At 38.5% G+C, this 23394-nt stretch overlaps 2 protein-coding genes across 4 annotated transcripts in view; one reads left to right on the top strand and one right to left on the bottom strand.

Annotated features, from left to right (window-relative positions):
- Positions 1 to 23394, top strand: part of LOC148002461 (uncharacterized) — a 101626-nt gene that overhangs the window by 37868 nt on the left and 40364 nt on the right. For both annotated transcript variants that reach the window (XR_015632878.1, XM_087577200.1), the window contains exon 3: positions 17483 to 17570. Coding sequence is in view for 1 of the 2 variants with exons in the window: in XM_087577200.1 (XP_087433326.1) it covers positions 17483 to 17570 (88 nt within the window). In the remaining variant the exon portion in view is untranslated. The remainder of the gene's footprint in view (positions 1 to 17482; positions 17571 to 23394) is intronic.
- Stx19 (syntaxin 19) overlaps positions 1 to 23394 on the bottom strand; it is a 130074-nt gene that overhangs the window by 78808 nt on the left and 27872 nt on the right. Inside the window, exon 3 of one of the 2 annotated variants that reach the window (XM_087576891.1) lies at positions 250 to 322. The exons of the other annotated variant lie outside the window; for it this stretch is intronic. The gene's annotated coding sequence lies outside the window, so the exon portion shown is untranslated. The remainder of the gene's footprint in view (positions 1 to 249; positions 323 to 23394) is intronic. 2 annotated transcript variants of the gene reach the window in all.

Raw genomic sequence — 23394 nt, 5'->3', positions numbered from 1 at the left:
AGATTTTTCTCTGAGGAGTCACAGTGAAAAACTGAGTTTGACAGAAGAGAAATAAACAAGTAAAAGGCCAAATACAAACTCTTATAAGGAGATGCTAATAAGAAAATTAGTTTAACAAGTTTCACTAGTCCATAGCTCTTCCTTACTTTCAGGTACATGGATTCTGAATAGTAGTGACTCAAGAGTGATGACAGCCTGCATGTGTGGCTCAGTTGAAAGAATGATTAATTAACATGCATGAAGACTTACGTTCAATTTCCAGCACTGCGTAAGATGGGTGTGGTGACATATGCTCCAAATTTCTGAATTCAGGATGTGGAAGCTGAAGAAAATTAAGTTCAAGATCATTGTGGGCTACACAGGAAGTTTGGGACAGATTATGATAAAAAAAAATGAAATGAAAAAGTGATGGACTGAGCAAGAGAAGGGAAGAAGAGGACAGTTAAGTAGGCAGAAAAGAGGAAAAGAAGAGAAAGAAAAAAGAAAGGAGGGAGATAAAAGGAAAGAGAGAAGGAATGGAGTAAGGAGGGAGAAAGGAAGAAGGGAGGAAGGGAAGCAGAAATGATAAAAGGTGAAAATTTCCCTTTCAAGTCATGGAGTTTACTTGCCTTGAACTACTCAGTACTCCCCATCACAGAGAAACTGACTAAACAGGTCCAAATTACATTATATGGCTATGTTCTATAGAGGTTCTGATAAGCAGATCCACACTTATCAGCTGTCTTTGGTCACATAAAACAATAAGAAACAGCCCTTCAGTTTCTTGTTAAGTTATTCGAATTTGGAGATTTGAACACATATTAATTTAGGCAAAGATGAATTATACATTATCCCCCATCACTTTTTTTTATTATTGAAGGAGAAACACAGCAGTGACCTATTTTAGGTCACAGTTTCCTTCAGAAAGACATTTCTTTCTTGTATAAGAAATTTCTTTTTAAACTCAGAGAACAAAGAAACCAGAAATTGACTCAGGGAGACAAAGCTAATGGCAACCATGGAGCCATTCAGTTTATAACATGACTCTTATGCTGGGCATATATTTCCTCCATATATGCTATATTTGCAGCACCAAGTCAAGAAAACTGTTGCTTTGCTCCATGAATATGCATTACCCCTTCTTACATTTAATAATGAAAGAAATATTATACTGTGGTTATGGCTAATGAGTGCTTACCTCACAAGTAGGAGGACCTGAGTACAGATACTTCAGTGCCCATATTAATACATAAAATAGATAGGCATGTCAGTCTTCATTTCCTATTGCAGTGTGGGAGAGGTAGATACAAGAGGAATATAGGAGAACACTAGCCATATACCTACTTGAATTGATAAGCTCCACATTCAATGTGTTACATTATCTCAAAAATATAATGTACAGACAGGCTGTATACATGCCTTTAATGCTAGAACTCAGGAAAAAGGCAGAGGAAGGTGGATCTCTGTGATTTGGAGGCTGGCCTGGTCTACAGAGTGAGTTCCAGGAAACCCAGAGCTTCACAAAAAGACATTCTTAAAACGTGGAAAAAACTTTGAGAAAGAATCCTCTCTACTTTACTTCCGGCCAGCCTCTTCTTGTCTCTGTCTCTGTCTCTTTGTCTTTTTCTCTGTCTCTCCACACACCCACACACGCACGTGCACGCACACGTGCGCACGCATGCACACACACACAGTCCAATGTCTTCTTCCCTCATGAACCAGTGCACATATAATCATGTGTAAAAAAGTGACAAGAGGAAGAAAGAAGTATGAAACTAAACTGTGGAAGTAAAAAATGCTTTTCTGTATATGAACTCTGAAAATCACACAAAAATGTGGTTCTACTGTTACAATATTTTCTTGTTTTGAAAATGATTTTCTGTTGCATTTTTAATTCACTGTAATATGTGTTGAAAAGCAAATGGCAGACTGAATAATGAGAGAACAATACTAACACTAACAAAAAAAATCATCTATCAACTCAAAAAGAAATCATTGAGAGTTTAGTACAAGGGCTAGAAGATAGCTCAGTAATTAAAATACTCCTCATGAAGCATGGGGATCTGAGGTTAATCCCCTGAAAGTAGAAAGGCTGCACATACAAACCCTATCATTCAATTCACAGCAACACATAAAAATGTAATCCCATCAAGGGGTGGTGAAGACAGGAGGATCCCTGTGTTGCTTAAAAGTCAATCTAGCCAAATTATTGACTACCAGTACACAGGATCTCTAGAGAGGGAACTAGTTTTTATATAGGCACTATAAGTAGAGGAGGAGGAACAGCAATATGTGTGTCTAACTGAGGAAGGGGAGGAAGGTACAATGAAGAAAGTATAAATAGCAGGAAGGGTATTTGAAAAAGCCACAGGAAAACAAGAAATATGCATATACATTTATACACGCACAAACACATATATATGTACATGTATAAATGTATATGCATATATGTTGAGTCTCAATGTTTGCTTAATACATACACACTGTAGACACATATAATATTGAGGAAATATATATATACAGATATATAATGTAATTATAATACTTGAGTTTATAATGATCGCCGAGTGCCATAGACTACCTAACAAAATGCCAGTGCTAAATATGGGAAACCTACCTTTGAATTTTTAGTCAGGGAAATTGAGAAGACTCCAGAAATCATAGAAACTACCATTACAGCTTTTGATTGCTTCACTGAAATGTTATTAAAGACTGTATTCCTGAGAACTTTATATCTACATTGAGCTGACAGAAAAGCCTCTTCCCTAATAAAAGATCTCATGGAAACCAAAGGTGCTATGAGAGCTGAGAACAGACAAGAGCAATCAATAGTCCTACCCAGCTGTAAAACCTTTGGACTACAATAAGAACCAGTTTGGCAAGGTATCTCAAAAATGTAATGGTGGCATTTATTTGGGTTTTTCTTGTTGTAGTAGTTGTTGTTTGATTGTTTTCCAATGACACTGATTCTCTGTGTAGCCCTGGCTGTTCTGGAACTCTCCCTTTAGAGCAGTATGGCATCAAACTCCATATCAACCTGACTCTGTCTTGTGAGTATCTGGATTAAAGTTGTGCATGACCTGTGCTCAATAGCACAAACTCCTTGAAGGCATCCAAGAGCTATCTAGTTGAAATTAGCAACCACTAAAAAGAAAGGATTTCCTCTAGCCAACTATCCAGGGCAGGTCTGGTCAGAGGACTCAGAGAAGAACTACTACTGCCTCATTTCTAAACCAGTAAACTTTCTAACTACATTCTCAATACTTAACCCTGTACCCACATATGACTTTAGATCTTACCTCTCATCAAAGATTCTTTGGAATTTACTACAGAAAGCAGCTACTGGTAAAAATTCTGAGAACTGCTATGGCAACGGGCTTAGAGCTATTTGATAAATATTCAACAAAACCTTTACAACTAAGAATCTGGGAACATCAGAGGAAAGAATGCATGCACACTGTAAGAATCTAGAGACCATAATATCTCTTAGAAATGATAGAGAATTAGAATCCATGACATTTCAACAATATGGTTGCCTAAACAAATTCTGATCAGTGACAGCAGGTGACATGCCAATGTGGATGGACAAAATCTCACAAGGTCTAACTCTTAGGGAAATAGCTATAAGCAATAGATGAGAGCAAGAGCCAGTCTCCTTCAGGGAGGAGCCATTTTGTAGTTTTCCAAACCCAAGTGGTTAGTACTAAATAAACACATATACATAGAAACAACACCAAAGAAAGAGTATGAGAATATGTGTGTGTGTCTGTTTGTCTGTGTGTCTGTGTGTCTGTTTGTTTGTGTGTGTTACAATAATTATAAAAAAAGGTCTTCAATTTGTGGGGGAATGGGGAGTATGGTTGGACTGGAGGAATAAAAGTGAGTAGTATTGTTATAAAAAATGCTTCTTTCTGAAATTTTCATTCTCTTAATTAACAAAATGGTTGTATGTGATCAATGAAGATACACAACATCAACCTCCGGCCTTAATATTAATCTATGGTGGTACCCACACAGGCACAAACATTTTTTTTTTTTTATTAACTTGAGTATTTCTTATATACATTTCGAGTGTTATTCCCTTTCCCGGTTTCCGGGCAAACATCCCCCTCCCCCCTCCCCTTCCTTATGGGTGTTCCCCTCCCAACCCTCCCCCCATTGCCGCCCTCCCCCCATAGACTAGTTCACTGTGGGTTCAGTCTTAGCAGGACCCAGGGCTTCCCCTTCCACTGGTGCTCTTACTAGGATATTCATTGCTACCTATGGGGTCAGAGTCCAGGGTCAGTCCATGTATAGTCTTTAGGTAGTGGCTTAGTCCCTGGAAGCTCTGGTTGCTTGGCATTGTTGTACTTTTGGGGTCTCGAGCCCCTTCAAGCTCTTCCAGTTCTTTCTCTGATTCCTTCAATAGGGGACCTATTCTCAGTTCAGTGGTTTGCTGCTGGCATTCGTCTCTATATTTGCTGTATTCTGGCTGTGTCTCTCAGGAGCGATCTACATCCGGCTCCTGTCGGTCTGCACTTCTTTGCTTCATCCATCTTGTCTAATTGGGTGGCTGTATATGTATGGGCCACATGTGGGGCAGGCTCTGAATGGGTGTTCCTTCAGTCTCTGTTTTAATCTTTGCCTCTCCCTTCCCTGCCAAGGGTATTCTTTTTCCTCATTTAAAGAAGGAGTGAAGCATTCACATTTTGATCATCCGTCTTGAGTTTCGTTTGTTCTAGGGATCTAGGGTAATTCAAGCATTTGGGCTAATAGCCACTTATCAATGAATGCTTACCATGTATGTCTTTCTGTGATTGGGTTAGCTCACTCAGGATGATATTTTCCAGTTCCAACCATTTGCCTACGAATTTCATAAACTCGTTGTTTTTGATAGCTGAGTAATATTCCATTGTGTAGATGTACCACATTTTCTGTATCCATTCCTCTGTTGAAGGGCATCTGGGTTCTTTCCAGCTTCTGGCTATTATAAATAAGGCTGCGATGAACATAGTGGAGCACGTGTCTCTTTTATATGTTGAGGCATCTTTTGGGTATATGCCCAAGAGAGGTATAGCTGGATCATCAGGCAGTTCAATGTCCAATTTTCTGAGGAACCTCCAGACTGATTTCCAGAATGGTTTTACCAGTCTGCAATCCCACCAACAATGGAGGAGTGTTCCTCTTTCTCCACATCCTCGCCAGCATTTGCTGTCACCTGAGTTTTTGATCTTAGCCAATCGCACTGGTGTGAGGTGAAATCTCAGGGTTGTTTTGATTTGCATTTCCCTTATGACTAAAGATGTTGAACATTTCTTTAGGTGTTTCTCAGCCATTCGGCATTCCTCAGCTGTGAATTCTTTGTTTAGCTCTGAACCCCATTTTTTAATAGGGTTATTTGTTTCCCTGCGGTCTAACTTCTTGAGTTCTTTGTATATTTTGGAAATAAGGCCTCTATCTGTTGTAGGATTGGTAAAGATCTTTTCCCAATCTGTTGGTTGCCGTTTTGTCCTAACCACAGTGTCCTTTGCCTTACAGAAGCTTTGCAGTTTTATGAGATCCCATTTGTCGATTCTTGATCTTAGAGCATAAGCCATTGGTGTTTTGTTCAGGAAATTTTTTCCAGTGCCCATGTGTTCCAGATGCTTCCCTAGTTTTTCTTCTATTAGTTTGAGTGTGTCTGGTTTGATGTGGAGGTCCTTGATCCACTTGGACTTAAGCTTTGTACAGGGTGATAAGGATGGATCGATCTGCATTCTTCTACATGTTGCCCTCCAGTTGAACCAGCACCATTTGCTGAAAATACTATCTTTTTTCCATTGGATGGTTTTGGCTCCTTTGTCAAAAATCAACTGACCATAGGTGTGTGGGTTCATTTCTGGGTCTTCAATTCTATTCCATTGGTCTATCTGTGTGTCTCTGTACCAATACCATGCAGTTTTTATCACTATTGCTCTGTAATACTGCTTGAGTTCAGGGATAGTGATTCCCCCTGAAGTCCTTTTATTGTTGAGGATAGCTTTAGCTATCCTCGGTTTTTTGTTATTCCAGATGAATTTGCAAATTGTTCTGTCTAACTCTTTGAAGAATTGGATTGGTATTTTGATGGGGATTGCATTGAATCTGTAGATTGCTTTTGGTAAAATGGCCATTTTTACCATATTAATCCTGCCAATCCATGAGCATGGGAGATCTTTCCATCTTCTGAGGTCTTCTTCAATTTCTTTCCTCAGTGTCTTGAAGTTCTTATTGTACAGATCTTTTACTTGCTTGGTTAAAGTCACACCGAGGTACTTTATATTATTTGGGTCTATTATGAAGGGTGTCGTTTCCCTAATTTCTTTCTCGGCTTGTTTCTCTTTTGTATAGAGGAAGGCAACTGATTTATTTGAGTTAATTTTATACCCAGCCACTTTGCTGAAGTTGTTTATCAGCTTTAGTAGTTCTCTGGTGGAACTTTTGGGATAACTTAAATATACTATCATGTCATCTGCAAATAGTGATATTTTGACCTCTTCTTTTCCGATCTGTATCCCTTTGATCTCCTTTTGTTGTCTGATTGCTCTGGCTAGAACTTCAAGAACTATATTGAATAAGTAGGGAGAGAGTGGGCAGCCTTGTCTAGTCCCTGATTTTAGTGGGATTGCTTCAAGTTTCTCTCCATTTAGTTTAATGTTAGCAACTGGTTTGCTGTATATGGCTTTTACTATGTTTAGGTATGGGCCTTGAATTCCTATTCTTTCCAGGACTTTTATCATGAAGGGGTGTTGAATTTTGTCAAATGCTTTCTCAGCATCTAATGAAATGATCATGTGGTTCTGTTCTTTCAGTTTGTTTATATAATGGATCACGTTGATGGTTTTCCGTATATTAAACCATCCCTGCATGCCTGGGATGAAGCCTACTTGATCATGGTGGATGATTGTTAGGCACAAACATTTTAAAACACAATCTCTCTCTCTCTCTCTCTCTCTTTCCCTCTGTCTGTCTCTGTCTCTTACACACAAATGAACACAATAACACTAATCAATTTAGTTTCTTAGATATTTCATCTGATATATAATTTATTGTAATCAAAAGTCACTTTTTACTTGGTGAATGTTTTTGCAATGAGACAATGAGGAGATAAACAACATACATAGCCCATTGTAATCACCTTTGTTTTGTTTATGAGATTGAGAAATGACACTGAGAGGCATAGTAATACCCCAAAAACCATTAGAATGCATTTAAAAAGCAAGTCTAAGGAAGAAATGTTAGTGCAGTGAAATAGGAATGGGTTTCACACAGCCATTGGACTCATGAGTTCACAATGCCTATGTTCATCTGTGTAACATTTGCACACAATTGAGCACATTAACTTTCCATCATGAAACAGGGAGTGGCCCATGAGGCCTTGTCTTTTTCTGTAGATTTAGATACAGTTAATGGTGTCTACAAACAGTTGTTTCTTCACAGAATTTTCATAGAAGATCAACATTGGACTTATGGAATTGAAATATCATAAGACCTATCAGTTTTTTTTCTTTTATTGGATACTTTTTATTTACATTTCAAATGTTATTCCTTTTCCCAGTTTCCCAGACATAGACACCCTATCCCATCCACCTCCCCTTCTTCTATGAGGGTGTTCCCATCCCCATTAACTCCCCTTCCTGCCCCCCTGACATTCCCTTACACTGGGGGTCCAACCTTGGCAGGACCAAGGGCTCCTTCCATTAGTGCCCAACAAGACCATCCTCTGCTACATAGGCAGCTGGAGCCACGGTCACTTTTATGGAGCATCCATGAATATGTCAAGCAATACTTTGAAAACTGCCTAATGTACCTTTTATTCCTTGCAGAATAGATAGGATGCAATCTATATATTACAGATAAAGACAAAAATGAAGGAAGAATGTGACTAATTGAAGCTGTCCTCAGAGTAATAAATGGTGAATGCTTGCCACACCAGACTACTACTAATAATCCATATATATGGCTCCAGTGTACAAACGTACTCACACAGAGACACACATGTAATACACAAAATAAAAAGAAAATATTTAAAAAAACATAATTTTAAAAATGATAGAAAGACTGGAAATCTGCTACCATCAGGAATACACGGAAAGGAAAGAACATGAACCAGTAAATCCCCCAGAACATGAAGAGGAAGATGTGGGGAAGAGCTACAGATTGCACAATAAACTGTCCCATGCTCCTGGCCCAGCCTATTAGTCTTCAACATTCTTTCTTTCCCAATACTCTTGCCCGCTTCTGTATTTGGAAGAACCTTCTTTCTTCAGAAACTGTCTCTACTTCTATTCTATTCACAGCTATCCTCTCCAATTCCTTTATCTAGAACCTAACAATTCTATGGATATTTCCCCATAGTTAAAACTGTGGCCACCATACATATACAGCCACCCAATTAGACAAGATGGATGAAGCAAAGAAGTGCAGACCGACAGGAGCCGGATGTAGATCGCTCCTGAGAGACACAGCCAGAATACAGCAAATACAGAGGCGAATGCCAGCAGCAAACCACTGAACTGAGAATAGGACCCCCGTTGAAGGAATCAGAGAAAGAACTGGAAGAACTTGAAGGGGCTCGAGACCCCATATGTACAACAATGCCAAGCAACCAGAGCTTCCAGGGACTAAGCCACTACCTAAAGACTATACATGGACTGACCCTGGACTCTGACCTCATAGGTAGCAATGAATATCCTAGTAAGAGCACCAGTGGAAGGGGAAGCCCTGGTTCCTGCTAAGACTGAACCCCCAGTGAACTAGACTGGTGGGGGGAGGGCGGCAATGGGGGGAGGGTTGGGAGGGGAACACCCATAAGGAAGGGGAGGGGGGAGGGGGATGTTTGCCCGGAAACCAAAGAATTATTGTTAAGTATTAAATAAATTTTAAAAAAAAAAACTGAAAACAACAAAAAAAAGAAAGAAAAAAAAGAAAAAAATAAATCAACCAAAAAAAAAAAAAAAAAAAAAAAAAAACTGTGGCCACTACTGCAGCCTCTAAAATGGTGGTAAGAGTGAACAACAGAGGACAAATAAATAATTTTTAGTTTTTTCTTTTAATAGCTATTTTCTTTATTTACATTTTAAATGTTATCCCCTTTCCCAGTTTTCCCTCCAGCAACCCACTACCTCATCCCCCATCCCCCTGCTTCTATGAGCCTGCTCCTCCACTCATCTACCCACTCCTTCCTTCCTCCCCACCCTGACATTCCCCTACATTGGGGCATTCAACCTTCACAGAACCAAGGGCCTCTCCTCCCATTTATGCCCAACAAGGCCATCTTCTGCTACATAAGTGGCTGGAGACAAGGCTCACTTCATGTATACTCTTTGGTTGGTTTAGTTTCCTGGAGCTCTGGGGTGTCTAGTTGGTTCATATTGTTATTCTTCCTATAGGGTTGCACACCCATTCATATCCTCCAGTCCTTTCTCTAATTCCTTCATTGGGGACCCAGTTTTCAGTCTGAGGGTTGACTGTTAGCATCCACCTCTATATTTGTTAGGCTCTGGAAGAGCCTCTCAGGTGACAGCTATATCAGGCTCCTGTCAGCATGCAATTGTTGACATCTGCAATAGTGTCTGGGCTTGGTGACCTTATATGAGATGGATCCCCAGATGTGACAGTCTCTGGATGGCCTTTCCTTCAGTTTTTTCCCCTTCTAAAAAGAACTAAAGCATCAACACTTTGGATCTTCCTTCTTCTTGAGCTTCATGTGATCTGTAAATTGTATCTTGGGTATTTGAGCTTTGGCCAATATCCACTTATCAGTGATAGGTGATAAGAATAGTGTGTTCTTTTGTGATGAGGTTACCTCACAACTCTCATGTTGTTTTACTTGTTTTTTAACTTCAAATGTCATATGATATGACAAAAATTAATCTAGTGCTAGAAAGTCTGACGTTAAAGGGCTAGGATATAGGATGCAGTACTGGAGTAATGAGACATAGTCACTATTATGACTTAATTGTGAAATGTTCTCCATGGGTTCATGTGTTTGAACACTTGGTGTCTAGTTGATGATAATGTTCAGAAATGTTCAGAAAATGTCCTTAAAAGTTACAGTATTCATGGAAGCAGTGGTGAGCCTTAAGGTTTTCTAGCTTAGCCCTACCACCTTTTCATTTTCAGCTTCCTGGCTGTGGACACAATGAGAGTAGTTGCCATCTGATCTTGCTGTCATTCTCCCTCCCACCAAGATGGACTGTATGCCTTCAATCATAAGTCAAATCTTAGGCTTCCTCCCTAAGTTGGTTTTGTTACACATTTTGTCACAACAATGAGGAGAGTGCCTGCTCAATGGTGATGGGGCTGATGCTGGCCAGGGACTTTCTGGTGTATTCCAGGGAAAGAGGTCTCAGAATCATTCCCAGAGGTGACACACTATATTCCTGTATCCCATACCTCAGCTCAAATCCCACCATATTGAACAGTTGGAATTATTTATGATTTTCTGAATATCAGTTTCTTCATTTGCAAAATTCAGATAAAAGTGACCTTCACATCCTGTGAGACTTTTATAGTGTCTTGTAGAATGTGAACATGTATGAATTCATTGTTATTGTATGCCAAGTATCTCCTCACATAGTCCTAACCAGTAATCATTTTATTGCTGTAAAAAATATTTCTTGTTGCACCTTATGGAGAAAAAGAGAGATCTGCTTCACACATGACTAACCTAGATAACTCATTGACATGTTTCTACTCTCTAGATACCTAAGCAGAGAACACAGCTCCCTGGCCTGAGCAGTCAGTCACTTCCATTTGCTTTATGGCAGATTTGCTATGAGATTTAAGAAAAAAAGGCAGATAACTGAACTACACCTACAACACATGGTGCTAACAAGAATAAAAATATTCCAAGGATCTTGTGACTCTGTTTGGCTACCATAAACAGTAGAACCAAAAGAATTAGAATTCCCTCAGGAATTGCCTGCTAAGAGAAGGAAAGTCTAAGGTGGTATTTGTGGTTGGAGGAAGAACTTATCTTCTTTAGAAAGATTTGCAATTCATTAGGCAACCTTACACTGATGCAGAGATAGGTTGTGCAAGAAATAAGCATTGATAGAAAGAAATCAATCAATCTCTCTATCAATGTCTTCAATTTAATCCTGAAGTTCATATAAAGATTTTGAAAGAAAGTCTTGGGGAATGAAGGGTCAAGAGACATCTCTCCTCCCAATGTGGCTAAATAGAGTATATTTCCCCTTTCTGCTTTCATTGACTTATTGATCTAACTGGCCAATTGAGTTGGGTGGCTGAACCTGCTTTGCTAGTCAGCCTTTAGGGTTCTAGCTTTGAATTTAATGACTCCAGTAAGAATTTGTTAATTGTTCAAGACACAGACAGCTAACAGTACTTTGAGCTCATGATTTTGTATCTTTAATCACAAAAGACTCTGAATATTGTATGAATTAAAATTTGTGTCTGTCAGCCAGAATACAGCAAATACAGAGGCGAATGCCAGAAGTAAACCACTGAACTGAGAACGGGACCCCCCCTTGAAGGAATCAGAGAAAGAACTGGAAGAGCTTGAAGGGGCTCGTGACCCCTTATGATCAACAATGCCAAGCAACTAGAGCTTCCAGGGACTAAGCCACTACCTAAAGACTATACATGGACTGACCCTGGACTCTGACCTCATAGGTAGCAATGAATAGCCTAGTAAGAGCACCAGTGGAAGGGGAAGCCCTTGGTCCTGCCAAGACTGAACCCCCAGTGAACGTGATTGTTGGGGGGAGGGTGGTAATGGGGGGAGGATGAGGAGGGGAACACCCACATAGAAGGGGAGGGGGAGGGGCTAGGGGGATGTTGGCCCAGAAACCGGGAAAGGGAATAACAATCGAAATGTAAATAAGAAATACCCAAGTTAATAAAGATGAAAAAAAAAATCTGTGTCGGTTAACTAAGAAGGTTAAAGCGAAGGTAGATAATTTACATTTGAAGTACTACATATTCTAACCATTGCCTTGTGCATGCTAACCATCCATTATACAAGTATCACACACACACACACACACACACACACAGAGAGAGAGAGAGAGAGAGAGAGAGAGAGAGAAGAATATCAACTCTTCTTTCACATGACTATAAGAGTTGTCTTCAGACTTGCTTAGATACTTCAGTGTTTGAAACTGTGAGTATTTTGACCTAATGAGTATCATATTAATAAGCTTAAGTGGAAATTCTCAAACCCCCAGTTTAAACCATTTTAGGAAAAGAAAGAGATCTGTTTATATAACTCAAACATGGGATAATAACACTTAACAGCAGGAGAACATAATACACACACACATGCACACACACACAAGTACATATATACAGGAGACACACAGAGATTCATATACCACACACATATATACCACATGCAGACCACAAACTACACACACAAATACATACACCATACACACGTGCAGTGCATTTTACATGCTTTCCACCAGGTTCATTGCTTTAAGAGCTGTGTTCTGTGGACTTTGCTGCTTTACAGAGTCCTGAATGAGTGTCTTGGTCATTTTTTTTGAACGTAGTAATGAGACACAGTGACCAAGATAACTTACAGAAGAAAGAGTTTATTTGGAGTTTACAATTTCATATGGTGAATCCAGGCAGGGCAGAAGGCAGACTGGACTAGTACATAAGAGCTTTCTATGTTGAAATAGCATCACAAACCAGAAAGTGAGTGGGGGTGGGGAGGGAGAGAGAGGGAGGGAGGCAGGGAGGCAGAGAGAGCTAACTTGGAATGGGTTGCAGTTTTGAAATTTCGTAACCCACTCCCATTGATCCACCTCCTCCAATAAGACCACATCTCCTAATATTGCCCCCAATTTTTCAAGTATCTGGTAACTAAGCATTCAAACATATGAGCCTATTGAGCATGTTCTCGGTCAAACCACTACACGAGTCCATATGCTTGACTGAGTTTTATGTGAATTATTCTCTTTTGGGAACACAAGTATCAGATTGCTACTGGTGTCTATACCAACTGAAACTCAGGATCACCCTGGAAAAATGTCTGACTTAGGATTTCTATTCTCTGACAAAACACTACAAAAGGCAACCTGGGAAGGAAAGAGTATTTCAGCTTACAATTCTTACTCCATAACAGAGGGCAGTAATTCAGATAAGAGAGAAACCTAGAGCAAAGAGTTGGTGCAGAGACCATGGAGGAGTATTACTTATAAGTTTATTGTTCATGGCTTGATCAGTCTGCTTTCTTGTAGCATCTTGGATGGACAAAAACCCAGGTGTGGTACTGTGTACAGTGAATTACCTCAATAACACATCAGTCATAAATCAAGACAATGCCCCATGAGGCAGTCTGAGGAGAGCGTTTCTTAATTGAAGTTTTATTTTCCCAAAATGACTCCATCTTATGTTAAGTTGACATAAATCTAGTAATGGTGAAGCATACACCAGTCTACAATAGAAAAAAATTAAAGATACTTGGGCTGGGGGACTGGGTCAGCAGGCAAGAGCTCTTCTTTGTCAACCACAAGAAGATTCCTAAGTTTGAACCCCAGCAAGCAGTTAAAAATAAAACTGATTATAGCTACATACTCCTGTAACACTAGCACTGTTGGGGACAAAGACAGGAAGATTGTTGGGGCTTGCTGGTTGCCAGTTTAGTTCCATAGTCAAGAATAGATCTTGTCTCAAGGGAATGGGATGGAGAGTGGCAGAGAAGGACATATGACATCCCCCTCTAATATATGAATATGCGTGCAAGAGAATATGTACCTACACATACAAATATATAACACACAACACACACACACACACACACACACACACACAAGAACCCACAAATTATAGATGTTTCTACAAGTTTTCCCATAGTCACCATCTGAAACAAAAGAAGGCATAATTTCCTCTAATTAGTGTCTCTCACTTTCAAAGAAAACTCATTTTAGCCTTCAACATTTATAACCAAAAGCAGAAAATCAGTCCTTAAATGTTTATTAGTTGCATACTCCCTCCTTTATAAAAGAATGTCTTGGGACATTTGTTAGCTGGCAGGAGTCTCCTCACATTTTCATTTGAAATTTTCCTTCTCAGCCTAAGAGACATAACTTCTACTCCTTCCTCCTGTCCTTTCTGTGGCTCATGCCACTGCTGCCTATCTCATTTACCGTCCTCTTTTTCTCTGGATCCCAATAAGCAACACTCTTTTTAGGACCACTGGCTGAGGTTGATGCATAAACTTCTGGTATTGGTTACCACAACATACTTGAGAAGATAGATTTAGCTTTCTTCTACTCTTATGTAATAATATCATATGTAAAATAGCACAGTAGAAAGGATCCAGATTTTGATTTTATCCCAGTTGCTTCTGTTCCCTATTTTGTCAGATTTTAAAAAAACAATGGTTATTTTAGAAACGACCCTGATGAGGCAAAACAGAATCTGGCCATCTGGATTTCTTTTCTGGAATTAGACTTTCTTGGTTGCCATCATCTGCTTACATGGTGCACCAGGAAGGGTGATTATAGACACAAATTTATATTTTATATGTGTATCAGTTTTCTATGGTTCTTATTAGCTGTTAAATGTTTTCAGAAAATTTTGAGATTAGTGATTTGTGTCAGTAGATCTTGGGATAACTTCCTGAGCTTGTTGAGTCTTTGTTTCATTGTCTGTGGTCAGTATCTTCAGCATACTTGTGTACCAGTTTGCTTTTTCTTTCTGAATTTCCTAATTTGTATTATTAAACAGATAAAAATTTAAGTTCTGGAAAGCAAGGGATGTGTAACTGAAGGAAGTACACAGTACGTGTCTCATGCTGAACACTAAGAAAATACTGAGTGAACATCTGTCAAAATGAGGGAAAAAAAAACAGTTGTGCATGTTTGGTGGTGTTTCTAAGTTCCTTTGTTGCTCAGTCTGGTGGGTAGACTCCAAGTCAGCTGCTTGTTTTAGTAGTCTGCATCTGGATTTTGACCTGGGTAGGTGCTTGCTCTTTGAAAGTAGCAGGAAACTAAACGTCTTTTGTCTTGCTTTCCATCATTGGCTGGCCAAGCATGGTTTTGCAGCAGAATATTTTCTTTGCTTACTTAATTAGCAGCATCTTAGTAGCCACTGGATTTTTAAAATATTTAACATCCTTTTATAATCCATATCTTCTTCATTTCTTTTGGATGGGCCACCAGAAATCAAATATTAGAGGAAATGTTTAAGTTCCACTTGCTATTGAAAAGTGACAAAATGAAATATTCCTTTCCTTTAAAAGAGTGGTCATAATACCTTGACTATATTCTTGTTTTAACTTTATGACATTGATTTTTGTATCTTAAGGTTTTTGACACATTTGGAGCCTGTGAAAGTATTTGCTATATATAAAAGGACTACATTGTCTTGTATTAAATTTACAGCCTAACCTGTGCATAAAACTCTTTTTCCAATGCCTCTCTTCTACTTTTTTCCAATATCACATTCTCTGAGTCATCATTAGACATCGCACAAAAATTAAATGTAGTAAGAGTCATTTTAGAAGTTAATATCTTTGACTTCTATACATTAGCTCTATAAAAATTAGGTCTATTATTGACTTGTATTATTAGATGAAGCATCTTTCGTGTTTTTTGGAAACTGATTTCTTGTTCCTTATATTAAGAAATTAGGTCAATGTAACCAGAGCATTTGATCCATCTGTGACTTCCTTTGTGTGCTGTTTCCTGAATCATCTCTTTGATGATTCCGTTTAGAGCTATTTAATCTCTGCACATGTTTGGGGCCTTTTACAAACCCTTCCTGGATTACTAGGATGCAGATGTTTTCTACCCTGTTAGCAACTTTACTTTTCATTCCACAGGAGCAACAGTTAAAAAATTCTTTTAGTCACAGACTGACTCTCAAAGATTTCTCTTTCACTCTCTTATTTAGTGGCATTTTCTGTTGGTTTGTTATTGCTGACCCTTAAATTCTTGCAGATTAAATAGTGGACTGTTGTGAAAACACTGGATAATCTGCTCAGTTTGTCTTGAGTTTGTAAGAATGTGACACGTACTTATATTTTACCAGAAGCCATAGCTATGGGTGCTAGGATCTGAAAATATCTGTATGGCTGTGTATTAGGTAAAGATGTTGATGGTTATTGGTCAGATAAGGAAAAGTTATTGGTGGGGTTGGCGTGGTGCTGCTTGTATTTAAATGCTCCCTACATACTGGCTCCCAAGATCTGGAAGCCCTGAGGAGCAGATCCTCAGGTACCCCAAGTGATGCTTTGTAAACTTTGCTTCTTAGTTTAACTCATCAAAAATGGATAGAGTCTGTGATTAGGCAATAGAAGAAGAAAGGTGGGACTTGAGGATGGAGGGTCTCAAGAGGGAGGAGAAGGGGGAACAAGAGAGGAGACCAAGGGAGGAGGAAGCCACCATGTGAGGAGATGGACCCTGAGCATGTGGCCTGGAAAAACACCAAGTAACAAGGGACATTATGGCATGGAAATAGGTTAGTATAGCTGTAAACCTGCCCAATTAGGCTTATGAATTGTAAAGAAAGTACCTGGATTGTGTGTCTTTTATTTGGACTAGTTAGAGTGTTTAATTCCTTTTAAAATTGGTGCCTTTGACCCTGAGATTAAGTCTCATGGTCTACTGAAATGAAGTTAGATATTGAACTGTGTATTTCTGGTGATGCAATAACTTCGTTGTTTTTCATAGAGCATTGAGGTGTTTCAATATGTTTGAAAAAGAGGCACTGAGTAGTATTTTTAACTATGTGCTACTGCAGTGTACACAGAATAGCTTTGTTTGAAATTAGCTAAAGTGATAGGTTTGGGTCTTGCTTTACTAACAGTGTTGTTTGTAGCAGAAAAAGTTCTATAAAAGCACACATCATGCTTAACCTAATAGTATTATCCAGAGAAAATGACCAATTTCTTTAATATACTTATCCATTATTAATGGACTTCTTTATGGTTCAGGTGCTGGGCACATTTATACATCTGGGTGAGATTGCAAATTTGATTTGGATTTTACAAATGCTGGTAAGCTGTTTTCTATCGAAACTGGAATTACATTCTGCAAAGCAGTTACTACTGACTAAAATGAGCTCGGGTTTTTTAGTTGAAGGCGCACTTGTTTCATGACAAGTAGAAAATAATGCTGTTAGACTGTTTTTACCTGTGTGTAAAAGAAAAACTTTAATGTTTAAGATAAAGTGTCATTATAGTATATAAATCTATTTATATAATGTGCATATATTTGTGTGTGTGTGTGTGTGTGTGTGTGTGTGTGTGTGTGTGTGGTGTGTGTGCGTGTGTTCGCGCAAGCGTGCAGGTATGGATGGATGTAGTGTATAGATGAGATCATCAAGCTACACTGACTTAGTTTCCAGATATGGGAAACAGGAAACCAAACTTTCTAAAAATGATTAATAAGTTTTTGTTTAATCAAATGGCTGGCAGAAACTTGAAATTTCTTTAACATATTAGTTTTAAGTTCTATAGAAAGTTCTTTTAGGAAAGAAAAAGTAACTATTCCAAGAAACTTCTTTTCTGTTTTTCCTGTTATAGTGAGCTGCATAGTTCTCCTAAGCAAGGAGGTGGACTTCATCCTTCTTACCACTTTCACCCTTGCCTACCCCAGGGACTGTGTTACAAGGTAACAGAATGGTTTTCATTTATTAAAACATGATACCGTGAGTTTATTGTGACGCGTTTTTGTCTGAACACTGCTGGAGAATTAAAAAACAATTTTACTAGTTTTTGTACTAAGTATAGAAATAATGGCCATTCATGCAGGTGTTTGGAATGTAAATATTTGCACCTGAAAATAATAGAAACCATATTTCCTTAATAAAATTTAAGGAAAACATATTTTAACATAATGATTAAATCTTATTTTAATGCAGACCTAATATCAGATTCATCAGTGAGTAGGAATCCTGATTCTACGCAAAGAAATTGAATTGGTTCTGTTTATTTCAAGAGATGAAATTGCTTCTTGTGGTTATGAAGGCAGGTATGGAGAAACTAAGTGAGTTCTATTTCTTAATGGATAGTTGATTTTTTTTATGTTTTTAGAAAGATTAATCCTTGCAAGTCAGTTCTACAATTTCCACATATAAAATATATATTACAAAAGGAAATATTTTAGTCTGAGTCTTTCATCTATACTGCCATGTAAAGAATTTTAAATAACATAATAGTCCGTAGTGATCCTCCAGTGAAAACCAAAATAATAATAATAATAATAATAATAATAATAATAATAATAATAGGCATTGTCACATTTATCTTCCTTCAGGTATAAAATGGTAAGAAATTGAAAGCTACATTTGTCTTTTTCTTTTTCTTTTTTTATTTGAATGGCATTGGCGGGGCCTTATTTGTCAGTCTTTACAAATAAGAAAAACTCGCCTCACAACTGTTCATAACTGCAGTTCTGGGCAGTCCGTCTCTTCACGGACACAGTCACATGCATTCAAGAAAACACACAGAAAATTAAGCTGAAACTCGATTTCCTTCTAAATTAAAAGTAAACGATTTTCTACCATTGCTGATGACCAATGTTGGCATCTGTGTGGTGGGTAAAATGAAGCAGGCAGCCTTCCGATGGGTTCAGTGCTTAAAGCTATTGATGGGGGTGGATCCAGACACCTATGGGGATGCTGCCACAGGCAGCCGGCTACCAGAGATGTTACTCAACAGACAGTTTTCTGAGGGAACAAAGCTTAAGTTACTGGGGGGGTTTGCACTCTCTATGATCAGCGAAAAACCTATGAACTCTTAACTCCTTGGGGTCAGTGAGAAAGAACAGGGAAGAGAGAAAATCTCTCTCTCTCTCTCTCTCTCTCTCTCTCTCTCTCTCTCTCACACACACACACACACACACACACACACACACACACAGACACACAGAGTTGATGGTAGAAGGAACAGTGTTCCAGCCCATCATACACAAGCCTTAACAGATACACATAATTGATGGATGCCCTAACCCTTGTGCTTTATTCTTTGTTCCATCATTATATGTCCCAGCCAAATCTCTCAAGCAGCATTAAATTGCAATGTAATTGTTTTAGTTTTCTTCTAGACAAAGACAGGAGTAAGTATTTCATTATTTATCCTTAAAAAGTATTCTTAGAAGACTCACAGATCTAACCACTTATATAAAAATCAGTCATATCTACTTTAAATCCTCAGAATGAGTATCTACTCAAGAGCAATTCTTAATAAATCTCATCAGGAAGCTGAGGGCAAAAATGTGTATAAGAAATCAATTGTTAGTGCTAAAGATGTTGGCCAGTGAGTGATTTGAGGCCCCTTAGAGGTTTCCCATAATTCTTAGATTATGAGGAACATGCTGGAAGTGAACAGAGCAGAACTCCATAACAGCATAACAGCATCAAGTCCTCAGGACACATAGCTCTCAGGACACATAGTCCTTGGAGCTGTCACACTGAGTCGCACCCACAGGACTGTGGTAATTGGGGGGGGGGTGCATACTAGATCCTATCTCCATTTTAAACTGGATACTTAAATGGTTTATTTTATTTACATGAAAAATGCATGAAGCTTGGGATTTGCTTCTCAATAACTTAAGAGGTTTCTTAGGTGTTTGTAGTTCTCTGTGGTGATGTGAATGTTAGAAAAATCCCAGAAGCCACTGAGTACTAACAGAGTATTATTTATTCTTCTGCTCTTAGCAAGAGGGCAAGAAACACCTGTAGCTGTTTCTTAAGCAGGAATATGTTCAGTGAATTTCTTTAGTGTTTTACAGTTTTCATGGCACACATTCCTTTGTCATATTAATTTCAAGTATTTTGTTGTTGTTTTGTTTTGTTTTAGTTTATTGAGAATAGTATTGTCCCCTTGCTTTCTGTGTTTGTCTTTTGTATATAAAAAGGATACTGATTCCTGTGCTTTAACTCTGTGTTTTTCAACTTTTATCAATATTTATCAGCTATAGGAGTTTTTTTTTAAGATTTAGTTTTTATGTATAGAATCTTAAAACCTGAAAACAAACATATATTGATTTCTTCTCTTCTCATTTGTATTTGCCTCATTACCTTGACTTGTTTAATTGCTTAACCTAATACTGTAAGAAGTATATTGAGAAGTGAGAAGAGAGAACATCCTTGTCTTGGTCTTGATTCCAACACAAGTACTTTGAATTTTTCTCTCTTTTGGATGACTTATGCTGTATATTGCCTTTATCAAGTTGAGATAAATCCCTTGTATCCCTATTCTCTGCAAGACTTTCCTCACAAATGGAGGCTGTATTTTATCAAAGGTCTTTTATGTATGCAATAGGGTGATACTTGTACTTATGTGGTAGATTATGTTAATTCTCATGTATTGACGCTTTCCTCCATCTCTGGGATGAAGTTGCTGGGAAATCTGTTTGTGTTACTGCATTTGGTTTATACGTATTTTATTAATGCCTTGTGCACCTATGGTCATCAGAGATGTTGGTGTATGACTTTCTTTTCCGGTTGTTTGGTTTCAGCATCAGGACTAGACTCCCAGTAAATGTTTTCTAACAGTTTTTGGAATATCTTACCTTTTCAACTGTGAGAATGTGGTGGCCACCCTTTTCATACTTTTCTTCCCCTACCTTTATATCGGCTCAAATAGGATTCAGGAAGTAATATTGACCTATTGTTAATACAGATTACAATAGTGTGCACACTCAAAAGGTATACTTCTTGGTTCTGAACCTGTATGATCTTGGTTCCATTAATATAGGTGGAAATATTTTCAGAACGAAATCTGCTTCCTAAATGTCATAGTTTAGGGCTCACCTGCTGTGTTTTGCAACATACCCTGTTTTTGCTTTTTGTTTGTTTTGTTTTGTTTTTTGAAAAACTGCTTTTATTTGTTGTAGCACAAAACTATTATTTAGCCTATTAATTTAAAATTAATATTTTGTAATTACATCCTTGATTTATATGAAAACAAGTCACTAGACCATTTATTTCACTTCTTAGTGTGTTTTTTATTGAATTTCACCAGGTCCGTTAATGAACATAAGAGGAAGGACCGTGGAAAGGAGTATATCTCTTACATATTCACAGAATAGTATGCGAAGCAGGAATACTGCGTATAAGACCTAAATTTCATTGGAAGAACCTGACTGAGGAAGTGAAAAGGAAAGGATGGGAAATAGGAAAACATTTGAAAATAAGGCTGTTGACAGGCTGGAGAGGAAGGAGGAGATTGAAATTTTAAATTGTGCTACCTGAAACAATGTATTTTCATGGATACAAATATGTCTTTGCCTATTTAAAAAAGTACTAGTTACTATGAGGTAGGATTTATCCATGTTAGTTATGGTACAATATGCTTTAGGAATTTAATTCCTGAGGACTTAAATTGAAAGTTAGTGGTATGGTTATTTAAAAACTCATTAAAAACAATTTAAAAAGAGATAATTTCTCACTGTAATTGTGTACTTTTCTCCATTTCCATTGCTTATATAGATACTTATTACTTCTTCTTAACATCTTGTAAATGATGTTTAGTTACTTATAATAGTTTTTCTTTATGTGGGCATAGTTATAAACACACATGATAGTATAAAATAATACAAAGTATAGTGTACTTTATCTTACTTATCTGTTTGTAAATACTCATCTGTGTGTGTGTGTGAATATGTGTGTGTGTGTGTGTGTGTGCGTGTGTGTGTGTGTACTTTTAATGTGAGTGAGGTATGTGCCTTGAGAGTGTGGCAGTTGCTGTGGCAACAGAAGCAAGTAGGTCTTTGTTACCTAAGGATGATGTCATTGCTGGATTCATAGGCTAGCTGTAAACCACTTCTGATGATAACATACCTCCCTTTTTCTTATCATAGAGAGAAGAAAAAAGGGAAAAGGGGGAAGCCGATGCTAAAAGGGAAATAGGGGCTTTAGACTGCTTAAACTGCTCCCTGCTGTCTAGGAGCATTATCAGTTTTGGGATGTAGCTGACTTTCACCATCCAGGCCCACTTGATAGTTGTGTAAAAGGAACTGTTTGCCTTTTTGGTTAGAAAATTTTGAATTTGTCTTTGAAGGAATGTGGAAACAAGATTAATGAGGCAGGGAGGAAATAGTAGCTCCAGGAAAATGGAGAGAAGAGGCATTAAGAAGGGCAGTATCCTATTTCCATGTAGGGTTTTGAAAAACCCAGGAATTGGAGGCCTCATGCTGTTCCCTGCATTTCTGGATGTCTGATTGCAGCTGATGGAATGTATTTCTTACTGCCCCAAATTCGTTGACATAGAAACAGCATTCTTCCTGGAGAAGCAGACAAAGACCACCTTCTTTAGCTGTCAGGACATCTAGTCCCTGTCAGTTCTGAAGCACAACTGCTGCCAAAGAATCGATCTTTTTCTGAATGATGAGCATGGTTTCATACATTCCTTGGAAACCGTTGTCAAGCTGGGATAAGAACTTCTTGTATAGGGCTAGGGAAGTCATTGGCCCTGCTGTTCCAGTGCCAGCACCTGTAGCTACTCCTGTAGCAACCAGGAATGGCACAACCTGCAGTGCCCTCTTATGCTGGACAGGTATATGTCAAAAACTGGAATTGGTAGAGATTCTTTGCCATGTATTACTCCTAGTTCAGGAAAGGAACACCAGTGTGCAAACTCCTCCTGACCAGCTGGCAGGTAGGTGTTGATATATATATACCAGTGCCACAGAGAATTGACGTGTTTTGGACTGCAGGGCACTGCGGCAGAGATGGGGTATCAACGATTGTGGTTCTATTGCAGTCTAGGGAACTGAGTTTTCCTTCAGAACGTGTCCTGGATGTCATAAAACTGTCACACCAATAAGAGGGATATCAAAAATTATGGGGCGATGGCAGCATCAGAGTCAGGGCAGCTGATAAGTGCCGTGGTAAGGTTATTGGGCAGTATCACTAGAGAGGCTGTAATTGGCAATTGTGAATTAGTTTCAGGGGGGTACTGCATAGTTAGCAGTCTTTAAAGTGACCAGGTTGGGTGCCATAAGGAGTTGGTACACCAAGGTCAGGGTCTGAATCAAAAGGCTAAATGACAAATTAGTACCATTTGTGAGGGAGGATGTCAAGGACGTAAGGACCTTGGAGGAGTGTTTGATTATTTCTCCTATTTTTCCAATATCTAGAGTTTGGGAAATTGGACAAAATTTCTCTGGATGTGGATAGTACTCACTGGAGACCCTGCTTGGTTTTTACATTAGAGCTTACCAACAACTCCTGTTTTATACCTGGGATTCCATGGGTCTTGTATATAGAAGAACAGGGTCTTGCATTGCTGACAGAAGTGATTGGTCCTTGATCCTAACATATGTATCTGGAACAACCAATATGGGCAGCCCCCATATTTGTCTGGCCATTTTTTGCAATCATCTTTTGTCTGGTCAAAGAGGAAGCAGACAAAGAGAACATAATATGCAGAAGGAATGACAGATATAGGGATGACAGCAATTTGGATTGGCTCCCAGCATGGAGCTGTTT

This window comes from Rattus norvegicus, chromosome 11, assembly GCF_021556685.1.
Source record: "Rattus norvegicus strain SHRSP/BbbUtx chromosome 11, alternate assembly SHRSP_T2T, whole genome shotgun sequence".
Taxonomy (NCBI): Eukaryota; Metazoa; Chordata; class Mammalia; order Rodentia; family Muridae; genus Rattus; species Rattus norvegicus.
Note: the sequence above shows the minus strand (reverse complement) of the source record. Positions and strands in the feature narration are given on the sequence as shown.